This window comes from Mustela putorius, unplaced genomic scaffold (assembly GCF_011764305.1).
Source record: "Mustela putorius furo isolate JIRA1106 unplaced genomic scaffold, ASM1176430v1.1 tig00000151_pilon_pilon_pilon, whole genome shotgun sequence".
Taxonomy (NCBI): Eukaryota; Metazoa; Chordata; class Mammalia; order Carnivora; family Mustelidae; genus Mustela; species Mustela putorius.
In genome coordinates, this window is record NW_025421296.1 from 1,477,925 (window position 1) to 1,503,400 (window position 25,476).

The 25,476-nt window shown below is 36.0% G+C and overlaps 1 protein-coding gene across 5 annotated transcripts in view; it reads left to right on the plus strand.

The window, feature by feature from the left end:
- Positions 1-25,476, plus strand: part of PPP1R42 (protein phosphatase 1 regulatory subunit 42) — a 62,568-nt gene that overhangs the window by 30,810 nt on the left and 6,282 nt on the right. For 4 of the 5 annotated variants that reach the window (XM_045075721.1, XM_045075718.1, XM_045075717.1 and 1 more), the window contains 2 exons: positions 11,917-12,034; positions 20,944-21,074. In XM_045075721.1, coding sequence (XP_044931656.1) covers positions 11,917-12,034; positions 20,944-21,074 — 249 coding nt within the window. Of the gene's footprint in view, positions 1-11,916; positions 12,035-20,943; positions 21,075-24,862; positions 24,957-25,476 lie in introns of those variants that run through there. The other variant, XM_045075722.1, reaches the window with a different exon arrangement.

Genomic DNA, 25,476 nt, shown 5'->3' on the forward strand with positions numbered 1-25,476 from the left:
CATTCCAAAGGTTTTGAACAGTCGTGTTTTCATTTTCATTTGTTTCCACGAACTCTTTAAATTCTTCTTCAAGGGGCGCCTGGGTGGCTCAGTGGGTTTAGCTGCTGCCTTCAGCTCAGGTCATGATCTCAGGGTCCTGGGATCGAGCCCCGCATCGGGCTCTTTGCTCAGCGGGGAGCCTGCTTCCTCCTCTCTCTCTGCCTGCCTCTCTGCCTACTTGTGATCTGTCAAATAAATAAATAAAATTCTTTAAAATAAATAAATAAATAAATAAATTCTTCTTCAATTTCCTGGTTGACCCATTCATTCTTTAGTATGATGCTCTTTAGCCTCCATGTATTTGAGTTCTTTCCAAATTCCTCTTGTGATTGAGTTCCAGTTTCAAAGCACTGTGGTCTAAAAATATGCAGGGAATGATCTCAATCTTTTGGCACTGGTTGAGATTTGATTGGAGACCTAATATGTGATATAGTCTAGAGAATGTTCCAAGTGGACTTGAGAAGAATGTGTATTCTTCTGCTTTAGAATGGAATATATCTGAATATATCTGTGAAGTCCATCTGATCCAATGTGTCATTCAGGGCCCTTGTTTCCTTTCCATTCTGCTTAGATGATCTGTTCAGTGCAGTGAAGGAGGTGTTACAATCCCCTACTACTATTGTATTGTTATCAATGTATTTCTTTAGTTTTGTTACTAATTGGCTTATATAACTGGCTGCTCCCATGTTAGGGTCATAACTATTTACAATTGTTAGATCTCCTTGCTGGATAGATGCTTTAATTATGATATAGTGTCCTTCCTCATCTTTTGGTTTAAAACCTAATTAGTTTGATAAAAGGGATTGGCCACCAATGCTTTCTTTTGATGTCCATTAGCATAATAAATGGTTTCCCACCTTCTTAATTTCAATCTGAAGGTGTCTTTGTGTCTAAAATGAGTCTCTTGCATACAACATATCGATGGGTCTTGCTTTCTTATTCAATCTCATATCCTATGTCTTTTGAATAGGGCATTTAACCCAATTAACCCATTAACATTCAGAGTAACTACTCAAAGATGTGAATTTAGTTACATCGTATTACATGTCAAGTCACTGTTTCTGTATATTGCCTCTGTTCCTTTCTGGTCTATGTTACTTTTGGGCTCTCTCTTCACTTAAAGGATCCCGCTTAACATTTCTTGAAGGACCGTTTTAGTGATCACAAATTCTTTTAGTTTCTGTTTGTCCTGGAAGCTTCTTCTGTTTTTGAATGACATCCTTGTTGGATAAAATATTCTTGGCTGCATATTTTTCTCATTTAGTACCTGACTAAATAAGACTAATGTTTCTATCCTTATAGGTTATGAACCTCTTGTCCCGAGCTGCTTTCAGGATTTCCTCTTTGTCGCTGAGATTTGCAAGTTTCACTATCATATGTCGAGGTGTTGACCTATTTTTATTGATTTTGAGGGGGTTTTCTGTGTGTTCTGGACTTTAATGCTTGCTTCCTTCCCCAGATTAGGGAAGTTCTCTGCTATGATTTTCTCCAATATACCTTCTGCACCTCTCCCTTCCCCCTTCCCTCTTTTTCTGGGATCTCTATTATTCTAAAATTGTTTCACTTTATGGTATCACTTATCTTGAAATTCTCCCCTTGTGATCCAATAGTTCTTTATCTCTCTTTTTCTCAGTGTCTTTATTCTCCATCCTTTTGTCTTCTATATCACTAATTCTCTCTTCTACCTCATTTATCCTAGTGTTTAGAGCCCCCAGTTTTATTGCATCTCTTTAATAGCCTTTTTTTATTTTGACTTGATTAGATTTTAGTTCTTCTAACATCTTGTTCCTATCCATACTAATTAGGTCCCTGGCAGTCAGTCCTGCCTCTTGTTCTCTCTCTCTTTTTTTTTTTTTTAAAGATTTTATTTATTTATCAGAGAGAAAGAGGGAGAGAGAGCGAGCACAGGCAGACAGAATGGCAGGCAGAGGCAGAGGGAGAAGCAGGCTCCCTGCCGAGCAAAGAGCCTGATGTGGGACTCGATCCCAGGATGCTGGGATCATGACCTGAGCCAAAGGCAGCTGCTTAACCAACTGAGCCACCCAGACATCCCTTGTTCTCTTTTCTTGAGGTGAGTTCTCTGTCTTGTCATTATTGCAGAAAATGGTTGTTTTTCTATTTGCAAAGTTGCAGCTATTCTTTTTCTTAGATCTCTAGTTGCATTCACAGGTGTGCTGGATGATTTATAGCTATTCAGCTGAATTCCTGGGATCAGATGAAACTAAGGTCTCCTATTCCTCCACCATCTTGGACTATCTCCTCTGACCCCATTAATACCAATTTTTGATTGGATCTGGAGCAACTGGGTTTCTCATTAATTGCTGAGGAAAATCTAAAAGGCACACTTCTTTGGAAAATTGTTTGACAGTTTCTTATAAAGTTAAATATATACTTTTTATTAATGTAAATAAATATGACTCAGCAAACCCATTTTTAGTTGTTTATCTGAGTGAAATAGAAACCTATGTTCACACAAATATCTGTATGCAATTCTTTATAATTTTATTTGTAATTTTAGAAACAACCAAGTTGCCCTCAGATGGGAAATAGATAAGAAAAGCTATATTTTGTACCATAGAACATCACCCAACAATAAGAATGAATGAATTGCTATTGATGGATACAACAGCATGGACAAATTAGAAAACATTATACAGAGTGAAATAAGGTAGACAAAAAAGAGTACATACTGTATGACTTCACTTATATGAAACTCTTGAAAAGTAAAAACAAATGTACACAGTACTAATTGTATCAATAGTTGCTGAACAGGAATAGAAAAGGTTGACTGGAATGGGCCAGGAGTGAATCTTACAGAATAATGAAAATATTTTGTCTTGGTTATAGTGACTGTTATATGAATGTATAGGAGTTAGTATTTTAATGGGTGCATATTGTTTTATGTAAATTACAGCTCCATAAGGTTAATCTTAAACTAATATTGGAAAAGTTTCCAAAACCAAAGGACATGAATTGCCAGATTGAAACAAGTCTCCCAAATGCCAGCACAGTGGATGGAAAATGATCCATAACCAGGTCCATCCTTAAAAGTTTTTAGGACACTAGGAGTAAAGAGTTCCCAAGGAATTTGACTGAGAAAAAAAAAAAGATAATAATACAAAGAATCAAAATGGAATCAGAATCATCAGACTTTTTTATCTGGAACACAGTAGAAAAATGCCTCCAAAATTTTGAGATAGAAATATTCTAAACCTAGAATTATATACTCCATTAATTTTCAATCAGTTATGAGGTATAAAATATCTTTGAACATGCAAGCTCTCAAAAAAAATTATGTCCCTTTCTCAGTCACCTCTTAAAGAATGAGTTTCATCTAACCAGGATAGAAAACTAGGCAAAGGGAAGACATAGGATCTAGGAAGCAGGAGAAAGTCAAAAGAAATTCCCAGAATGAATATGAAGGAAATCTGAAGTGAAGTCTTAAGTAGTCTACCAGCCCAGGTTGTAGCAGGCTGAATTGGTGATAAATACATACAAAAATAAGCAAATAATCAACCAATATTTAACTCCAGGGAAAATAAAAAACAGTCATAGTGTATTATGTGATTTAACTTTGAATAACATTTAAGTGGGCTTAATTACATAGTCAATAAATACTAACCATATCAACAATTTTAATTTAACTCTATTGACAGCATTGGGGAAGGGAAGTTTATTAGGGTTTGGAGTGGTACTTACAAGAATTATATCATCATGTTCCATAGTAGGAATTCAGTAGATAATTATTTAAGATTTAAAAATCAATAAATAACAGCTATTATTTAGTAATGTAGAGGTTAGTATGTGTAGGAATAGCTGTAGAAACTGAAAGTGGTTTTTTATAAGTCCTCAGTTTCTCTTTAAGTTTTGTTATAAACCTTACGGTCTTTTTTTTTATTTAAAGATTTTATTTATTTATTTGACAGAGAGAGAGAGAGAGAGTGATCACAAGTAGGCAGAGCCGCAGGCAGAGAGAGGGGGGGAACAGGCTCCCTGCTGAGCAGCAGAGAGCCCGATGTGGGTCTCGATTCCAGGACCCTGAGATCATGACCTGAGCCAGAGGCAGAGGCTTAACCCACTGAGCCACCCAGACACCCCATGGTCTTACTTTTTAACAGTGTTGATTGCATTGCTTTGATTTTAAAAAATCCAATTTAAAAATGAGTGAATGACTGGTAAGGAATACCTGGTTAACAGAATTCTGTTATCATATATCACCATATCTCTCATTAGACTGAGAGCATTTAAGAGCGAGGAATTTTTGTTATTTCAGAATTCCCTAGAGTTCAGCTCAGTGAGTGCCTGGCCCATAACAGGCACCTACTGTGTGATTACAGAATGAATGAAAAATCAAAAAATAAAAAATATTCAACCATCTGAAGAACTAATATAAACCATTCAGCAAGTTCCAGAGGTTGGACTATGCCAAAAGTTGCTTTTTCCTCCCATAAAGAGACGATATCCAGGAAGTAAGGATAAATTTTAAGTTCTTTTACTTCCAGCAAAAAAGACAAGCAATTTAAAATGCCCTGCATATCTTCTTGGAAGAATGAATATAGACTTGACCAGGGTTCATTTAAAATGTGCTCTTGTGTTTTTGGTGGAAATGCAACATGGTATAGCCCCTCTGGAAAACAGTATGGAGGTTCCTCTTTCAAAATGTTAAAAACAGAACTACCCAACATTGGTAGATGACGATCAACAACAGCCAAATTATGGAAGGAGACCAAAGGCCCATCAAGTGATGAATGGATAAAGAAGATGTGGTATATGTACACAATGGGATATTAATCAGAGATGAAAAAGAATGCAATTGTTGGGGTGCCTGGATGGCTCAGTGGGTTAAAGTCTCTGCCTTCGGTTCAGATCATGATCCCAGGGACCTGGGGTCGAGCCCCGCCTTGGGTTCTCTGCTTAGCGGGGAGCCTGCTTCCTCCTCTCTCTCTCTGTCTGCCTCTCTGCTTACTTGTGATCTCTGTCTGTCAAATAAATAAATAAAATCTTAAAAAAAAATGCAATTGTTATTTGCAACAACATGGATGAAACTTGAGTGTATTACACTAAGTAAAACTAGTCAGTCAGAGAAAGACAAATGTATGATTTTACTCATGTTGGAATTTAAGAAACAAAACAGATGAACACAGAGGAAGGGAAGGAAAAATAAAATAAGATTTAAAACAGAGATGGAGGCAAACCATAAGAGACTTTTAAGTCTAGAGAACAAACTGAGGGTTGCTGGAGGAGAGGTGGGTGGCTGAATGGGCTAAATGGGTGATGGGCATTAGGAGGGCACTTGCTAGGATGAGCACTGGGTGTTACATCTAAATGATACATTACTAAACTCCTGAAACCAGTACTACACTATTGTTAACTAACTTAAATTTAAATTAAAAATGATAATAACAATTAAAAAATAAAACATACTCTTTGTGGTCCATTTCAAATCAACTTCTAATGACTTAGTAAAAGGACCTGTTGAAGTTTAGCTACAGAATATTAACTTGTTTCTTGGAATGTATTATTGGGGTCAGTATCTCCTTTTTTTTTTTTTGCTTTTATTTTTCCATTCTTTATACTCACTGACTGAAGCTGCCCTAAAGCTGCTGACATTAAACCCTGCGCCATGGGAAAGAAAGCTCAATGTGCCACACCTAAGGTCGTTGATATCCTTCCTCAAAGTCTTCAACAACAGACAGCTTTGTGCCATGGGGAAAAAGAAGTAGACATCATTAGAGACTCCTAACAAAATCCCTACAATTACCCAAGGCTTTTAGCACTTAGAGCAACTGCTTTTATATGGACATCCATAAGTTCCTTGTATACAGCTAACAAAAAAATACATGAAATGTGAAAAAAAAGAAAAATAACTATCCCTAAGGATAGTTAAATAACTTCAACTCTTCCAATTAAGATTCAGGTTTGAGCAATGAGAAAGATAGTTAAGAAAAATCAAAAGGAAAAGATATAACCACAACAAAAATTCTGGCAGGGCAACTTAAAGTCTTTGAGCTCTGTGGAAGGAATAAGAAAAGGAAAAAGAAAAAAAAATTTGGTCACTGGCAAAAATAGTTATTCTCAAATGATGCCCATGCCCTAGCCTACTGTGGGTACTAGGGCCACAGGGGAGTGGCTACGGTAGAGGTGGAGGCACAGGATACAGACCTGGAAGAAGCTTCCTCCTATTTGGGATTTTCCCTTTCTTCTCCCTTCTACAGACCCACAGCTGCCAAAACTCCTCCTTCCAAGATCCTCTAACCCTGCCTTCATTTCTCCTATTCCTTAGTTCAACAATGGTCCAGGGCAAAGGTTTGGGGCAAGGGAGGTGGAGGGAGGAGGGGGAATGGTGGCAGAGGAGTAGAGGAGGAAATAGAATAACAGAGGATAAATCCAGTCTTTTCTCTTTCTACGTCTGTGGCCTCTCTCATCAGCAAATTTTTCAAAGGGGTTTTATGTAAGTTCTCCTTTATAGTTTCTGTCCTGTCCTTCTAATGTCAGATCCATTGATTCATGCATGCATTCATTCATGTCTTCTTATCCATTCATTCAAAACACCTACCATCTGGCAGTGCTTGTTATGGGGGAGACAATAGTGAACAAAAGTGAACAAATAGTGTTCAAATAGTGAACAAATAGGCCCTGGCCTCAAAGAGCTCTCAACCTTTAGAGAAAGAAAAACAATAAGCACATAATCACCTAAAAATAAATGTAAAACTGCACCTCTGGCAAATACTACAAAGAAAAAGTATGTGACTCTGAGAACTTCCAAACAGGGGGATTTGCCTTAGTTACAGAGCTCAGTGAAAGCTTCCCTCGGAAGGGATTGCTAAACTGGGTTCTGAGAGAATAGAAGGGTTTACCAGGTAAAGAATAGCATGTACAAAGGCCCCAAAGCAGATGAGAGTTTGGCCAATATGAGAACAGAAAGCAGAGAGAGTGAAGGTGGAGCACACTACATATAGAGGCTGATGGGTAGATGGGCCACATAGGTCATGATAGAGAGTTTTGTTTTTAAGAACAATGCTGAATCACTGAAGGTGTTTGAGCAGGGGGTAAAGTAGTAATAAAGTAGCATTTTCTTTTAAGATTTTATTATTTGACACAGAGAGATCACAAGTAAGCAGAGAGTCAAGCTGAGAGAAGGGGGAAGCAGGCTCCCTGTTGAGCAGAGAGCTCAATGTGGGGCTTGATCCCAGGATTCTGAGATCAAAGGCAGAGACTTAACCTACTGAGCCACCCAGGTGCCCCCAAAGAGTAGCATTTTGAAAAGACCAGCATAGCTACAGTGTGGAGAATAGCTTGGAAGAGGCCAGACTAGTTAAGAAGTGAGAGATGGTAGAAACTTGAACAGAGCTGGAGTAGAGATGAAGTAAGTAGATGCTCTGGAGAGCTGTTTGGAAATCAAGTGTACAGAACTTGGTGGTGAGTTAGATATACAGAACATCAAAGAAGGAGAGGTCAAGAATGATTCTCTGGCTTCTGCCTTGCACAATAGAAAATAGAGAACTCAAAAATCAGGTTTAGTGGAGAGGGAGAAGATGATGAGTTTTGGTCATATAGAGTTTGAGGTGCCTTTGTAGTCTTCTGGACAAAATATTAAATAGACAATTAGATATATAAAGCCAGAGCCCATGGACAGAAGAATATGGGTGTCTTTAAGATGTTGGTTATGTGATCACTTAAATGGTCATCATGAATGATACTATCTAGATATGGGAGGAAGAATATTTGGTGAAATGCCCAATGTAGTTTCCCATAAAATATGGTTCTTCCTGTCATGTACAGATGACCCTTCCTTCCTCAGTGTAACAGATGTTTTACTATTTTCATCAATGTGGCTATTCTTTTTCTGTAAAGGGTATACACATAAATGGAGATCATGGTGTATTAGACAATTGTTTTTCTAGCCATGATTTTACAGTCTGCTGTGGTCCAGGGAAGAAAAACAAGTTTGAAATAAATAAATGTATATTCTAGAAAAGGAAGGCAAGTGAATTGATCCCTGAACATCTGCCACAGGGACAATGTCCTTGGAGAGGCTTTATAACATTGTCGCTGCACAGCTATTCTTTGGGCTTTTTCTCAATTACATAGGTTGTTTCCATGGGTCATTTCAGGTAACAGTCCACTGGGTATAGCTCTTTTTTATGAAATGATTTCTCCAGTCTCAAAAGCAACTTTTATAGAACACTTTGTTTATATACCGGGGATTTCTGTGGTCAGAAGTTTGTTACTTGTAGAGTCAGAGATTAATTCAGGATCCAGGGAGCCTGCAAAAATACCATTAGAGAGCAGTCAGTAAGAAAAGATGCTCCAAAGAAACTGAGAAAGTCTGAGATGGTAACGTATGGCTCAGTAATAAGGATAGCAGTGCCTGTTCAGGAGGACCAGGCTGCAGGGGTGCCCAGTGATTGAGGAAGCACAGTCAGTGGCCTAGACCCTTGTAACTCCAAATGTTGTCCTAAGACCAGCAGCATCAGCACCAAAAATGCAGAATCTCAGCTTTTGTTCCAGACCAAACATATCAGGACCTGCATTTAATAAATGAGATCCCTAGGTGATTCTTAAGCACATCAAAGTTTGATAAACACTGTTGTACTACTCTTTCAAGAAGTGTAGTGATAGTAAGTTTAAGAGACAGGATGAAAGGAGAGCAAGATTAGAAATATAAATGCAAAAGAAAGAATACCCCAAGAAGAAAAGGCCTAGAGAAGGGAAAACATCAAGAGGACTGATTAATTTGGAAAGAAAAAAAAATGGGACTCTTCCTTTGTTGACAAAAATAGGAAAGAGTAATGGAAGAAGTGTGAGACCAAAGACCGAAAACTGAGAATACTCTGTGGGCAATGACCTAGTTCTCCCCAGTACACAGCAAAGTCAACCACTGAGGAGAATAAAGAGAGGTTTTAGGCCAAACAATACTCCATAGTTTAAATTCAGAGGATTCTAGCTTAAATGACACTTACTTTTAGTCAACACTCCTTTGCATTCTTTCCTATAACTCCTTTAAATAAGTATTCATCAATCTATTAAAATATTAAAACTTCACTGACCATTTACAATAAAACTTCCATTTCTATAAGTAGTTGATGAGCCATGAACTTCACTAAGGCCAATATTATATACCTTGATGACATATTAAGTAAACATCATGGTTGCAAAAATGTATAAAAATTTGAAAGAAGTTATATTAAAAAAATCTTTACCTGCAGTGTTTATGTCTGCAAAGTTTGCTAAATCAATAAAACGATCTGAAAAGTTCATCTCAGTCAGATATATTAGTGATTTACTTCATTGGTTTTCTGATGGCCATTTATCATGAAGTAAAGCATCTTCAGAATGAATGGTGGAAATAAAAAATTTGATGTGCCTGCCTCTCAACTAAACTAAATATTTGATTTATAAGACACAAATGAACAAACCACTATGGCCTGTCATGTTTTTCCAGTTTCTAATTTATTCAACCTCTGCTCAATATTGATCCTGACAAGCAGAGTAACCCAAAGATAAATTTATTCACTCCACAGTTTAGTCAGAAACAAGCCAAAAATTATAGATTTTCCCAGGCAGATGATGACAAGCAGTCAGGGGGATGACAAATGGCTGTCTTTAGATTTAGTTAGGACAGTTGGACCAGACATTTCCAATAAAGATTGGAGCATGCTGGTCAAATACAGGTTCATCAATGGCCATCATTAACTGTAGAGCAAGCACTGCCAGTTACTGCAGGCGTCTACATAGGAGGTTGGGCACCAGCCCTGCATGGGAAATAGAATCAGTTCCTCGGTATTTTGCAGCACTCCTCTAAGTGATAGCCTGACATGATCATTTATCAAACAGAGACTGTCCAGAAAACTGTCTGCTCCCTTTAGTAACATTGAAGGGCAGGAAAGCAAAAGCATTTTATTAAAGACAGGAAGGCAATGAACTACCAGAGCGTATCCAAAGGGTAATCATATTTCAGCACAGGATTAGTTTAGTCTTAAATAAACACACACTGGAGGGAGTATGTCGCGGGTCATTTATCAACTGAGGAATAATTAACAAAACTCTACAGGATTCTTTTTATCTATATACATTTTAAGTTTTCTTATTATTATTATTACTCAACTTTTGGGTGATGGCATCATATTCAACACTACAAAAATTCAATGCACAATTCCTTCCTTAGAGGTCTTAGACTAAGAGAAATACTTATGTGAAACTCTCACATAAAATAATCATGGCTGTATCAAATGCTGTTGAACAAATGCTGTGGAGAGGAAATAATCCAGAGCCCAAGACTGAAAGATGAAGTTACAACTTTTGAAGACAGCTTTCTTATAAGAAATCAACTACTAGTCAGTGAGTCAGAAGCTTATTCTTCCTAACAACAATTTTTACACTCTTGATCAAAATTAAGAGAAAGTTATTAGCTAAGGGGTGGTAGGACAGACAAAAAGAAAATTAACATATTTATTAGTTACCTGCTTTGTTCCGGGCACTTTATTTATATGTGAGAACTAATCCTAACTTTCACACTTTATAAGTGAGAACATAGACTTGCCTAAGGTCATACAGTAAACAGCGGGGCCAGGAAGATTCGGTTTGTCTATTTTTTTTAAAACCCCTATTTTTTTTCACAAATTACTTTTTTGGATACCTCAGAGTCTAGTACAGAACTTAGCCCATGATTCAATATGTATTTTGTTGAATAATGAAGTAGGTAGAACCGGAAATATTTTTACCATTTTATGTAAGAAGATATTGGTCTCAAAAAGATGAAGAGAACTACCAGGTGCTCTGCAGTGGGTACTAGATACCCACCCAGCTGTCCTTATAATTATTCCCCTAAAATACCATTCCTTCATGCAGATAGAGGCATATTCCTGGATGTTCCAAATTTGTTACTTCCATGATATGGAAGAGTTCAGTGGGGATTTTTTTTCCCCCACGTAACTTCTACATCCAACATGGGGCTTGAACTCACTCTCCTGAGATCAAGAGTCATATGCTCCACTAACTGAGCCAGCTAGGTGCTCCTTGTGGGTATTTTTAGTATGTGGAAGGGAACTGTTGTCAGCACTCATAGTAAAATTAATTAATTAATTAATTAATATTTTCTGGGGTGCCTACACCTAGGTGGCTCAGCCAGTTAAGTGTCCAACTCTTGACTTTAGGCTCAGGTCATGAACTCAGGGTTGTGAGATCAAGTCCGGCACTGAGCTCTGCACTAGGTATGGAGACTGCTCAAGATTCTCTCTCCCACCCCCCCCCAAAAGCCAAAACTAAACACAAAAAAATTATTTTCTGAAATCTAAAGAATAAATGCAGTCTTATCAAAAAAAGTTTTCCAAAAATGGAAAAATGAAATATCTAAGTAACAAGAAACATGGATCAAGCAAAGAATGAGATAGAAGGTACAAATAGATTAAGTAGATATTAAGCTTTGAAGGTGAAGAAATGATACCAGGAATAAAAATATCAAGCAATGCATGGCCAATTACTTTCCGCTTTGCAATTAAGAACATGTATGAATTAATCTATACTTTGTATTTCCTAAAATTTTCCTTTATATCCTATAATTTTGCTCTTGACTTGAGAAGAATAAATGGAAGAATCATAGGTGTTTGCCTGTTGCTATTCTTCAGAATTTTCATTAGCTCTGTAATTCTTACCACCTTATTCTAAAGATAAGATATTCCCCTAGGTGTATACAAGATCAATTAGTAGTATAGACCATTTTATTCAAAAAAGATTTATGGTACACCTTCTAAGTACCTAGAAAAACAGTAATTAGCTAGACGAGCAGTGATTACCTTTAAAAACCATTAACTGGTATGAAAGAAATATTGATGACTATGAAATACTTGTGTCTTGCTTTTCCTTCTCTAATTATAGGATCTGGAATTTTTACTGAACAAGTTGATGAAGCTGTGGAGAATGGATCTAAATGGAAATCCTGTTTGTCTCAAACCTAAATACAGAGACAGACTGATACTGGTGTCCAAATCACTGGGTATACATTTATATTACATTAATATAATTTCCTAGAGAAAGAGAACTGGTTAACTTGTTAATTTAATATCAAGCCTTGAAAAATATAAATATGATATCAGAATCTATGAAAGTATAATATTAAGTTCAATATTTTAAGTAAAAGCAAATTTAAAATTGAGAAATAAAACATGAAAAATATCTGTTGTTGAGAAATAATTAAGGCACCACATACCCTTTCTTGGAAAAATGTGTAGAACTTGCTGACCTTTTGTCAAATTCTCATTGGCACAAATCCTCTGAAGATCCCAAGAGACTCTTCAGTTCTTGGATCTGTAGATAAAAATTAATCAAAGTATTCATAGCTTGACAATTGCCCTAAGAACGTACAGGTTCCTTTCATTTGAAAGGGGAGCAAGGTAGGGAGTCCTTTATGAGATCCTTAGAAATAACAACAGCCTGATTATGCACTATACTGGAAGTATTAGACCACAGCTCTTCACTAGGGACCAAGTTATACAACATTAAAAAGATAAGCACTGCCTTCTCACAAAGGAGATTCATGAAAGAGTTTCCTATATCTGAACTTCTGTGACATGCTATACTTGGGTATAAAAAACTAATGCATGGCAAAACCATTTCAAAGCTCATAGCTGTAGTAAACCTTGATTGATCATGATGTTATGCTGTGGTTCTCTTGGGGGAGAAAAGGGTTGACAAAGGGTATATCACAAAAATCTAAGATTTTTTTAAAAATATATAAAAATATGTATTTCTCAAATACATATTCAAGGGTCACACCCTGCCCACCATACTTGACCCCACCAGCCAAAGGAAGGAAACCGAAAATACACCAGGAGAAGAGTCATGCGTAATTTCTGTAAATTGTGCAAATGAATCTACAATAATGCACATTCCCCCAACTCTCCATCTCCTTCCCTTCCTGCTCACTGCACACAATTCTATTAGTCTACTTTCCTTAGGAAGCAGAGTAAATACAACTAATGTTAGATGCTTAAGGACTTTCCTATGTTCATGGAACCATTTCTGGGAACACTTCTCATTATATAGTACTGTAGATAATGAAGTAAAGTATGTGAAGAGAAGGTACTGATTCCCAAATAAATAGGATTTAGTCAAAATTTTTAAAAAAATCTTTCCTAAACATATTTTTGCGATTATAAAATTAATACACATTTCCTTTTTTTTAAATTTTAAGTAGGTTCCATACCCAATGTGGGGCTTGAACTTAAAATACTGAGATCAAGAGCTACAGGTTCTACCAACTAAGCGAGCTAGTCACCCCTAAAATTAATACACATTTCGTATAAAAATGCAGAAAATAAGAAAAGAATATTAATGTCATTCATAATCCCAAAATAAATCTGCTATTAACACTTTAGTATATGTTCTTTCAGTCTTTCCTCTTTGGTTCTAGCTGGTCTTTTCTTTCTTTCTTTTTTTTAATCTTTTTTTTTTTTAAGTTTATTTATTTATTTATTTATTTTTTAAATTTGAGAGAGACAGAACAGACAGGAGAGGGAGAAGCAGGATCCCTGGTGATCAGGGAGCCCAACATGGGGCTCAGTCCCAGGATCCTGGGATTATGACCTGAGCCCAAGGCAGATGTTTGCAACCAACTGAGCCACTCAGGCACCCCTAGAACTTGTCTTATTTTCATGTGCTTTTTTTTCCTAAATGAAAAACCAAAACCAAAAATGAATTGAAGACTTCGTTTGATGTGTCCCAGTAAAGACTGAGGAAAGACATGTTTTGTAAATAACCCAGTCCTCACCGAACAGAATGATAAGCCACACATGTGGTTTACTTAGCCTGAGTGAAAACAAATTTTGTGTTAAGAACAACTCATTAAGGGATGCATGAATATGAATTGTTGGAAATCGTTTAAAAGAATGGGACTTTCTGAACTGGCAGTATACCCACAAATGATGATGCTGTGTGGGCAATGTGAATTTTTCAAGATCTGAAATCTGTAAAATGGACAGGCAGCATTTCTTTTCCTCTATTTATGCCTGGCTGGCTTTAAAGGGTAGAACCAGACCCAGGGTAAGGATTCCAGTACTTTGCATGTTTGCAGTATTAATAGCAAGGACACAAAAATACCTTATTAATACTGAAGTGTTCATAAAATTCAACACCAGCCCTCACCCAAAAACTGAACCTATTCTAAACATAATTTATTTCACCTTAATATGTTTTAAAAATTCTTTCTCCTTCAGAGACAATTAATTTATTTTTAACTTCTCCGATGAAATTCTATAAAACAATAAAATGTGCCTTAAGGTTTATAATTTAAAAAATTACACTGTCAGTTGATTTTCTCAATAATCCTTATTAATTTCTTCATAATCTAGTGTGACCATTAACAATTGCCAAAAACAATCTTTAAAGCCATATTGACACAGTAACAACGAACCATCGGAAAAGTAAATTAAGAAAACAATAGCACAAAAAAGTAAAATACCTAAAAATAAATTTAACTAGTAAGGTAAGAAAAAAAAAAGAATTGTATACTGAAAACCACAAGACACTAATGAAAGAAATTAACAAATGAATGGAAAGACATCGTATATTCATGAACTAGAAAATTTAATAATGTTAAAATTTCCATAATACCCAAAGGAATCAACAAATTCAGTATAATCACTATCAAAATGCTAGTAGTGTTATCACAGAATTGAAAATTTCACAAAATTTCATTAAAATTCAAATGCAACCACAAAAGACCACAAATAGCCAAATCAACCAAGGCATCACACTTCCTGAATTCAAAGTATATGACAAAATACAACAATCAAAACAGTATAGTACTGGCGTAAGATAGATATACAAACAGAATAGAATAGAAAGCTTAAAAATAAATCCATTCATAAATGGTCAAATGATTTTCCACAAGGGTACCAAGAATACACAGTGGGGAAAGGACAGTCAAATGTGGTTGGGAAAACTGGATATCCACATGCAAAAGAAATCCACTCAAAATAGATTGTAGACTTAAACAGAAGACCTGAAACTATAAAACTAGACAAAAATACATGAGAAACCTTCATGCCATTGGTCTTGGCAGTGATTTCATGGACATGACACCAAAAAACACAGGCAACAAAAACAAAAACAAACAAGTATACTACATCAAACTAAAAAGCTCATGCACAGTAGAGAAAATAATCAACAGAGTAAAAAGACAACCTACAGAATGGGAGAAAATATTTGCAAACTATACATCTGATATGGGGTTAAGCTCCAAAACATATACAGAACTCCTACAACTCAACAGCAAAACCTAATAACTAGATTTTAAAATGAGCTAGGGATTTAAAAAGGCACATCTCCAAAGACCTACAAATGGCCAAAAGGTATATTTCAAAAATGCTCAATATCATTAATCAACAGGGAAATGCAAATCAAAACCACAGTGAGGTATCACCACACACCTGTCAGATGGCTATTATCAAAAAACCAAAAGACAACAAGAGTTGGTGAGGATGTATAGAAATTTGAAACTTGTACAGTACTAGTGGGGATGCAAATGGTGCAGCCACTTTGAAAAACAGTAGAACAGTGCATCAGAATTTAAGAATAAAACTACTATATGATCTAGCAATCCCAGAAATTAAGGTTTAACCTGAAATTAAGGTTTTGAAGAGATATTAGCACTCCTGTGTTCACTGCAGCACTAGTCACAATTGCCAAGATGTAGAAACAATCTAACTATCCACTGACAGATGAATGGATAAAGATAACATGGTAGATACATATACACTAAAATACTATTCAGCCTTAAAACAGAAATTCTGCAATATGTGACAACATGAATGAACCTTGAGGACATTATGCTAAATAAAATAAGCCAGTCACAGTAAGACAAATAACTGCATGATTCCACTTATATCATCTACCTAAAATAGTCACATTCATAGAATCAAAGAGTAGAATGGTAGTTGCTACAGGCTGGGGGAAGGGGTAAAAGGGGAGTTACTAGTCAATGGGTATGAAGCTACATGAATAAGCTCTAGAGGTCTACTGTACAAAGTTGTACCTATAGTCAAAAATAATGTATTGTACACTTAAGAATTTATTTACAAAGTAGACCTCATGTTAAATGTTCCTACCACTTATATTTAAGAAAAAAAAAAAAGCTTCTGCACAACAAAGGAAACAAACTAAAAGACGATCTACTGAGTAGAAGATATTTGCAAATGACATATCCAAAAAAGGATTAATATCCAAAATATATAAGGAACTTATACAATTCAAGACCAAAAAACCCACAAATAATCCAATTAAAAAGTGGGCAGAAGACATGAACAGACATTCCTCCAAAGAAGACATACAGATGACCAATAGACACATGAAAGATGCTCAACATTGCTCATCACCAGGGAAATATGAATCAGACCTGTAATGAGATATCACCTCACACCTATCAGAATGGCTAAAAACAAAAACCAAAAAACCAAAAAAAAAACCCCAAGAAACAACAAGTGTTGGCAGAGATGTGGAGAACAAAGAACCCTCATGAACTATTGGTAGGAAAGCAAATGGGGCAGCCACTGTGGAATACCATCTGGAAGTTCATTAAAAAGTTAGAACGAAAGGAATCCATCAAAATCCTTGAGGAGAACACGGGCAGCAACCTCTTCGACCTCTGCCGCAGCAACATCTTCCTAGGAACAACGCAAAAGGCAAGGGAAGCAAGGGAAAAAATGAACTATTGGGATTTCATCAAGATCAAAAGCTTTTGCACAGCAAAGGAAACAGTTAACAAAATCAAAAGACAACTGACAGAATGGGAGAAGATATTTGCAAATGACATATCAGATAAAGGACTAGTGTCCAGAATCTATAAAGAACTTAGCAAACTCAACACCCAAAGAACAAATAATCCAATCAAGAAATGGGCAGAGGACATGAACAGACATTTCTGCAAAGAAGACATCCAGATGGCCAACAGACACATGAAAAAAAAGTGCTCCATATCACTCGGCATCAGGGAAATACAAATCAAAACCACAATGAGATATCACCTCACACCAGTCAGAATGGCTAAAATCAACAAGTCAGGAAATGACAGATGCTGGCGAGGATGCAGAGAAAGGGGAACCCTCCTACACTGTTGGTGGGAATGCAAGCTGGTGCAGCCACTCTGGAAAACAGCATGGAGGTTCCTCAAAATGTTGAAAATAGAACTGCCCTATGACCCAGCAATTGCACTATTGGGTATTTACCCTAAAGATACAAATGTAGTGATCCAAAGGGGCACATGCACCCGAATGTTTATAGCAGCAATGTCCACAATAGCCAAACTATGGAAAGAACCTAGATGTCCATCAACAGATGAATGGATCAAGAAGATGTGGTATATATACACAATGGAATACTATGCAGCCATCAAAAGAAATGAAATCTTGCCATTTGCAACAACATGGATGGAACTAGAGCGTATCATGCTTAGCGAAATAAGTCAAACAGAGAAAGACAACTATCATATGATCTCCCTGATATGAGGAAGTGGTGATGCAACATGGAGGCTTAAGTGGGTAGAAGAAGAATAAATGAAACAAGATGGGATTGGGAGGGAGACAAACCATAAGTGACTCTTAATCTCACAAAACAAACTGAGGGTTGCTGGGGGGAGGGGGTTTGGGAGAAGGGGGTGGGATTATGGACATTGGGGAGGGTATGTGATTTGGTGAGTGCTGTGAAGTGTGTAAACCTGGTGATTCACAGACCTGTACCCCTGGGGATAAAAATATATGTTTATAAAAAATAAAAAATTAAAAAAAAAAAATAAAAAGTTAGAAAAAGAACTATGATCCAGTAATCACACTTCTGGGTATTTCCCCCAAAATACACAAAAACTAATTCAAAGGGATACATACACCCTTATGTTTATTGCAGCATTATCTACAATAGCCATATTATTAAAGTAGCCCAAGTGTCCATTGATAGATAAATGGATAAAGAAGATGTGGTATAGGGCGCCTGGGTGGCTCAGTGGGTTGAGCCGCTGCCTTCGGCTCAGGTCATGATCTCAGGGTCCTGGGATCGAGTCCCGCATGGGGCTCTCTGCTGAGCGGAGAGCCTGCTTCCTCCTCTCTCTCTCTCTGCCTGCCTCTCTGACTACTTGTGATTTCTCTCTGTCAAATAAATAAATAAAAATCTTTAAAAAAAAAAAAAAAAAAAAAAAAAAAAAAAAAAAGAAGATGTGGTATATATACAATGGAATATTATTCAGCCACAAAAAAGAATGAACTTTTGCCATTTGCAACAACATGGATGGAGCTCGAGGGTGTAATGCTAAGCAAAATAAGTCAGTCGGAGAAAGCAAATACCATATCACTTCACTCATATGTGGAATTAAAAAAACAAAACAAATATGCAACAGGGGAAGAAAGAGAGAGAGAGAGAGAGAGAAACAAACCAAAAAACAAACTCTTAACTACAGAGAAGAAACTGATGGTTACCAGAAGGGAGATGGGTGGAGGGATGGGTGAAATAAGTGAAAGGGATTAAAGAATGTACTTATTTATCATGATGAGCACTGAGTAATATATACAATTGTTGAATCATTACATTGTACACTTAAAATTAATCTAACACCATGTGCTAACAAGTTGGCATTAAAATTAAAAAGTTAATAATTTTAATTAAAAAGCGCCTGGGTGTCTCAGTGGGTCAAAGCCTCTGCCTTTGGCTCAGGTCATGATCTCAAGGTCCTGGGATGGAGTCCGGCATCGGGCTCTCTGCTCCGCGGGGAACCTGCTTCCCCCTTCTCTCACTCTGCCTGCTTCTCTGCCTACTTGTGATCTCTCTCTGTCAAATGAATAAATAAAAATCTTTATAAAAAAATAAACAACTCATTAAAACAAATCTCATAGGTCTTTGATTTTATGTCCATTACCTGGCTTCCTCTGCTGAACCACCTCTATATGATTATTTTCTAAAAGAAGAAATCAGGCTAACTAAGGCACAGTCTCCTAGTCATTTCTCAGCTCTGTCTGCATCATAAACATGAGGAAAAAGGGATCATGGTAAGAGATTTGGATTTTCATTCCTTAGCTCATTTCTTAGCTCTATAACAGATATTTTAAAAATATTTATTGGTTTACACATATAACACCCAAAAATACACTAACATATTATACAATTACTAATAAAAACAAATCTGGAAAGATAGCAATAAATCCAAGTGGTTGGGAAAGCTAAGCATAAAAAAATGACCTTTAACATAAAATTGTAAGTACAAAGATGTTTGATAATAGAATATTTAGCCAATTTCTTACATTATAATTTGGAGAGTACCAATTTCAGTTACAATAAGTACATGGGACAATATATGGAAACAATTATACTTCTGGAGTTTATGGTTCTAGTTTATATTTCCAGTTTCATCACTTTATTTTGTACTTAGGATTTAACAATATTATGGATCATATTTAAGTAGCACTGTTATTATTTTCAGTAGTGCAGGGCACCTGGGTGGTTCAGTGGGTTAAGCCTCTGCTCAGGTCACGGTCTCAGGTCCTGGGATGGCGCCCTGCATTGGGCTCTCTGCTTAGCAGGGAGCCTGCTTCCCCCTCTTCTCTCTGCCTGCTACTCTGCCTACTTGTGATCTCTTTCTGCATCAAATAAATAAATAAAATCTTAAAAAAATATTTTCAGTAATGCAATCAGTATCAGGATACTGTCAATTTCCCTGTAAGAACATGATTTTAAAAAGTTTTACCACTTCCTTTTCACATTCTGGGATCCAGTAGAAGACATTACACGGATAATGAAAGAAAAATATGTAATTACCTTAAAAAACTACTATATAGCAAATTTTGTTAGAAAGAGATAGTCTTTTTATTAAATGAAGGCCACATGTATTCATGTAATTACATATAATACAAAATGTCCTATAAGGGAATAGTTTGATATTTTATAGTATATATAGTATATATACATATACAATGGAATACTCTCAACCATTAAAAATTGTGTTTAAAGAAAGACATGGTAAAATGATTATAATACAATAATAAAAATTAGGACATAATACTATGTAAATAGAGAATCCCAACCTTATATAATATATACACATACATAAAAAACAAAAAAATGTTAAAAATATACTGATAGTGGGTTGTAGTGATTATTTTTGTTGTAGAACACAGGCAATATTAATTTTTTTCTTTTCTCATTTTTTTGTATTTTCCAAATATCTTACAGTATATAAAAATTAAATTTTTTGTAATTTAAGATGCTCAACTTCTTAAAACTCTTTCAGAGGAACAAAACGTAAACATAGCTGAAATCTTCATAGAACCAAGAGGCCAGTTTTGTGGGTTGTCCCTATCATATCCTATGTCCTAGGAAGTAATAGCAGTGCCTGGGTGGCTCAGCTGGTTAAGCCTGGGATATAATAAGCATTAATAATGTATGTGCTTTTAAAATACCATGCTAAATGTACAAAATTTCTTGTTCATCTTAACATAAAATATGTTTTGCTTTTTCTCAAGAATAATAACCATAGTATGGAAATGAAGAGATAATATCTAAATTTTATTGACTATGACATTTCTGTTTTTAAAAATTAAAATTTACATGTGGCTCTAGAAAGGAAACCATGTATTAAATTGTTTACAATGATTATCTTTGTTGGTGATAGTTAAGGAGAGTCATGAATAGTAATTACAGTCTTTTTATGTTTTTTCTCACCATGTTTCAGTTGTTTATAATAAGCATTCATTCTCTTTGAAATCAGAAAAAAAAATTAAAAATAAGTAAAAGCTCAACAAAAACAAATAGTATAAATAGGATATTTTTATAAGATATTTATTTCAGCCTCTGGTGTAATTTAAGTTCATGTGCCTTAAACCAGAAATATATATACAGTATTTTTTAACATATTTATTTTTTCTCTAGAATTTCTCGATGGCAAAGAAATTAAAAATATGGAAAGACAATTCCTAATAAATTGGAAAGCATCCAAAGATGCCAAGAAAATCAGCAAGAAAAGGAACAGTAAAACAAAGGATGCAAGTAACTCATACTAAGTAAGCAAGCTGTCATTCATTAATCACTTTTACTAAAGGAGAGACTATTCTAGTCAACAACAACAACAACAACAACAAATGCCAACAAATAAGAAATAAGAGGCTTTTGTTTAGATTTTTTGTTTAAGATTTGGGTTTTTTTTTTAAACTTATTTACAATTCCTAGGAAATTTTACCTATAATGTTTACATATGAAAATGACAGCTACTGTTAACAAAACTGTGTTTGGTTCATGTTGAGTTTGACTGTGTCAGCTATGAAAACAGAGCCATGGGGTAGAGGAAAATCTTCTATCTGACAAAAGCGCATGATATTTTAATTATGCAAATGGTGAAACAATCAGCTATGTAAACTGTGAAACCTAAGTCACACCAAACATTATGTGTGTTTAGCACCAGTGCAAAAATCAGTTTCGATCTAAATAAAAATGTATGACAACCACATCTGTGACCTATACTCTGTGACCTGTCCCCCTCTTTTTAAAAAATTTATGCATTTGACAGATACAGAGAGAGATCACAAGTAGGCAGAGAGGCAGGCCGGTGGAGGGGGGAGCGGGGGGAGCAGGCTCCCTGATGAGCAGAGAGCCCGATGCGGGGCTCAATCCCAGGACCCTGAGATCTTGACCTGAGCTGAAGGCAGAGGCTTCACCCACTTAGCCCACTTAACTTAGGCAACCACCCCCCTTTTTATATACATGCCCTAACCCTTGAATATTTTGTTCATGTTATGCTTAAAGTTACAATACAAAGGACAGGTCAACTTCCCTTGCTTAACTTATGCAACTAAATGCAGCCAAGTATAACAGGTAACAATTATCTTTATCATACTTGGGAGCATCCTAGAATTCATTCTTCACAGATTCTATAGTCCACAACATTGGAATGAACCTCTTCCTCTGTTCCTGAAGTGTCTTGAATGCTAATGGTCCTCCTATTTCACAGCTAATAGGATGGGTTTATAAAAAGGGGTTAGGCCAGGAGAATAGGGAAAGGGAAGCTCTAATAGTGTAGTGAGGCTTCATGCATGGATACCGTATCCTGCCACTCTAGAACAAGGAGGCTGAGGTGAGGATAAGCAAAGGTAAAAAGGCAAGGAGCGCTGTCTGTCAAATAAACAAATAAAAAAAAAAATCTTAAAATAATTTTAGGGGCACCTGGGTGGCTCAGTGGGTTAAAGCCTCTGCCTTCGGCTCATGTCATGATCCCAGGGTCCTGGGATCGAGCCCCGCCCACATTGGGTTCTCTGCTCAGCAGGGAGCCAGCTTCTCCCTCTCTCTGCCTGCCTCTCTGCCTACTTGTGAATTCTGCCTGTCAAATAAATAAATAAAATCTAAAAAAAAATTTAATTAAAAATGTTCTTAATGTAAATTTTTAAAAGCCGTATAGAATGTTACATAGTACAGAAGTATCAATTCACACCTTCATATAGTTGGTATTATAATGATCATTAATAATTTAAAATAGAAAGCACTCTGGTCTAGGAGACAAAGAAGAAGGGGTAAGGGAAGAAAAGAGGTAATTTTTACTGTGCTAAACATTTCAGATATCTATAAACATCACTGCATTTAATCATTATAACCTATGGCAAAGATAATTATTATTTTTTTAGATGAGAAAGCTGAGTTTTAGAAAGATAAAATAACTAGTCTAAGGTCACAAAGATAGCAATGATTAATCAAAAGTATTTAACTTTATCAAACAGCTTTGGCTTCTAGTGACTGCTCTAGCAATGAATTGTGGCTAGAATTGTGCTTGGATATAAAGACAATGATGTCTTCTCTACTTAGAAATTCACTTCAGATTGGTGGGAATTTAGGAAAATCTTTAGATGAGTAAATATGTAATATTATAAATAAATAATATTAATAAATAAAAAGGAACTACAGAGAAAATTGGATAATATAAAAAATTTAAGTATTCTAATAGATTATATGATTTACTATATTGAAAAATAAACTCTAAGGTCAATTAAAATACAATTGAAATTGAAAACTGATTAGCTGCAAGAGAAAATTATCTGAATTTTCTTTTTTTTAAAAGATTTTATTTATTTATTTGACAGACAGAGATCACAAGTAGGCAGAGAGGCAGGCAGAGAGAGAGAGAGAGAGAGAGAGGGAAGCAGGCTTCCTGCGGAGCAGGGAGCCTGATGCAGGGCTTGATCCCAGGACCCTGAGATCATGACCCGAGCCGAAGGCAGCAGCCCAAACCACTGAGCCACCCAGGCGCCCCCTGAATTTTCTTTAGAAGTAGTTATTCTCCCCAATGTCCATGTGTAAACCTGGTGATTCACAGACCTGTACCCCTGGGGATAAAAATATATGTTTATAAAAAATAAAAAATTATTTAAAAAAAAAACAAAGGCAGAAATTAATAAATTACAAAATAAAAAAAAAAAAGAAGTAGTTATTCTCCCTTGGCCACTTGTAGATATCCTCTCTCGCCTCCTACAAGTTTGCCATTTTCATCCAAACACAATGACACAGTTCTGAGCCTTTCAGGCTTAACATCAGTGACATCTGTGGATACATGTATGTAGCACACGATAACCCTATCCTTAGGTCTGTTGCCAACAACTTAACACTGTGGTCTTTATACTAAGGCTCTGTTATTATTTCTAAAAAAAAAAATGGAATGCATGAATTAAAGTCTAGAAGATATGTATTTTTAAAATCTATAATATACCTTCAGGTCTTTAGAAGAACTAAGATGAAACTTTAAAGACACCTTTATCCAACCAAATCCATTATAAGTGAGCAGGAATTCTCAGAACGACAGTAATTTCTATAATTCCTGACCTTTTACATATTTTTGATAGCCTTATAAATTTGGATCTCTATGTCAGGGATTATGACAAGATTATAGGGATTATAACTTCAGACTTCAAGGATCTTATGATAAAAAATCTTGTCTTAAATATAGCCAGTAACTATGTAACTCAAATTAGGAAACAAAATCAAACACTTTAACAAAATCCAAATTATATGCATATCTTTTAGCATATATTTAGGTAGTGCTTCTATGGAAACATTCATTTATTCATTTAATAAATACTTATTGGGCACCTTGGATATACACAGAACTATGCTAGACCCTGGACTTAGAGATGAATAAAATAGTCCCCATTTAAAAGGAAATAACTGGGCGCCTGGGTGGCTCAGTGGCTTAAGAGTCTGCCTTCGGCTCAGGTCATGATCTCAGGGTCCTGGGATCGAGTCCCGCATCGGGCTCTCTGCTCAGCAGGGAGCCTGCTTCCTCCTCTCTCTCTCTCTCTCTGCCTACTTGTAATCTCTCTCTGTCAAATAAATAAATAAAATCTTTCAATAAATAAATAAATAAATAAATAAATAAATAAAAGGAAATAACTGCTGGAAAGGGAGGAGGATTTGTCAATAGGGAAATGATGTAGAATGTTACGTGCCGAAATAAAGGTATGAACACACTCCAAAAACTATATGTAACTAATCTATTCCCTAAAGGTTAAACACTCTGAAAAACTAAACTCAGAACAGCAGGATGCAAGGGCAGTTAATCTGCAGTTAATATTTATATTAATGTTGGTGTACCCATTTTGGCAATAAAATCTGACCATAAACATTCCTGGATAAGTTTTTATGTATGCAAGTCTATGATATTTTATCTGGGATATTGAGTTTTTAATTGGTTTTATTTTGGATCTATTTAACTTTAATTCCATTTCATAAATTATAACTTTGGATAGTCTAATAATATCATAGGACATGGTTACAATTTAGTTATTAGTTTCAAAGCAGAACCTTTAAACACTTTGTACACAACAAGTAAATTTGGAACAATGCATCACATAGTTCCTGTTTATTACTCACAGGTGCGTAGGGCAAAATGAGACTTTTTCTAATTTAATCCAAATGGAAATGCATCCACACAAAGCTCCCAAGAATATAACCTTAAAATTATTAAAGATATGGGGTAGATTCTTTCAAGTATTTGTGTGATCTTTCTTTTTTGGGAAGATGGGACATCCTGTCAACAAAACAGAGGAAAAGAAGCCCTCTAACTGTCTTATTCTTGGGTCTCAATTCTCAAGCACCTGCAACCTGCCCCCAAAAAAGTTCATTTTTGGTCTATCCAAATAACCTCACAGTTGTGGTAGTACTACTACTAGTTCAAGAAGAGCTAGGAGTCACAGATTGGATATAATCACTGAGGTAGGGCAAGTGACTCAGGACAATCCCAGAAGCAGATAAATATGTCTGAATGAGCAGGGATCATACCAAAGGAGCCTGAGGCCTAGTTAACAATGGTGGTCCACTAGTGAATAGAAGGCTATGCCAAAGGTATCTAGTGGCAGAAAGGAGGGGCAATCCAGAGTATTACAGAGATAGGCTACTTTCACCACTTCTCCAGACCAAAAGTTCTTA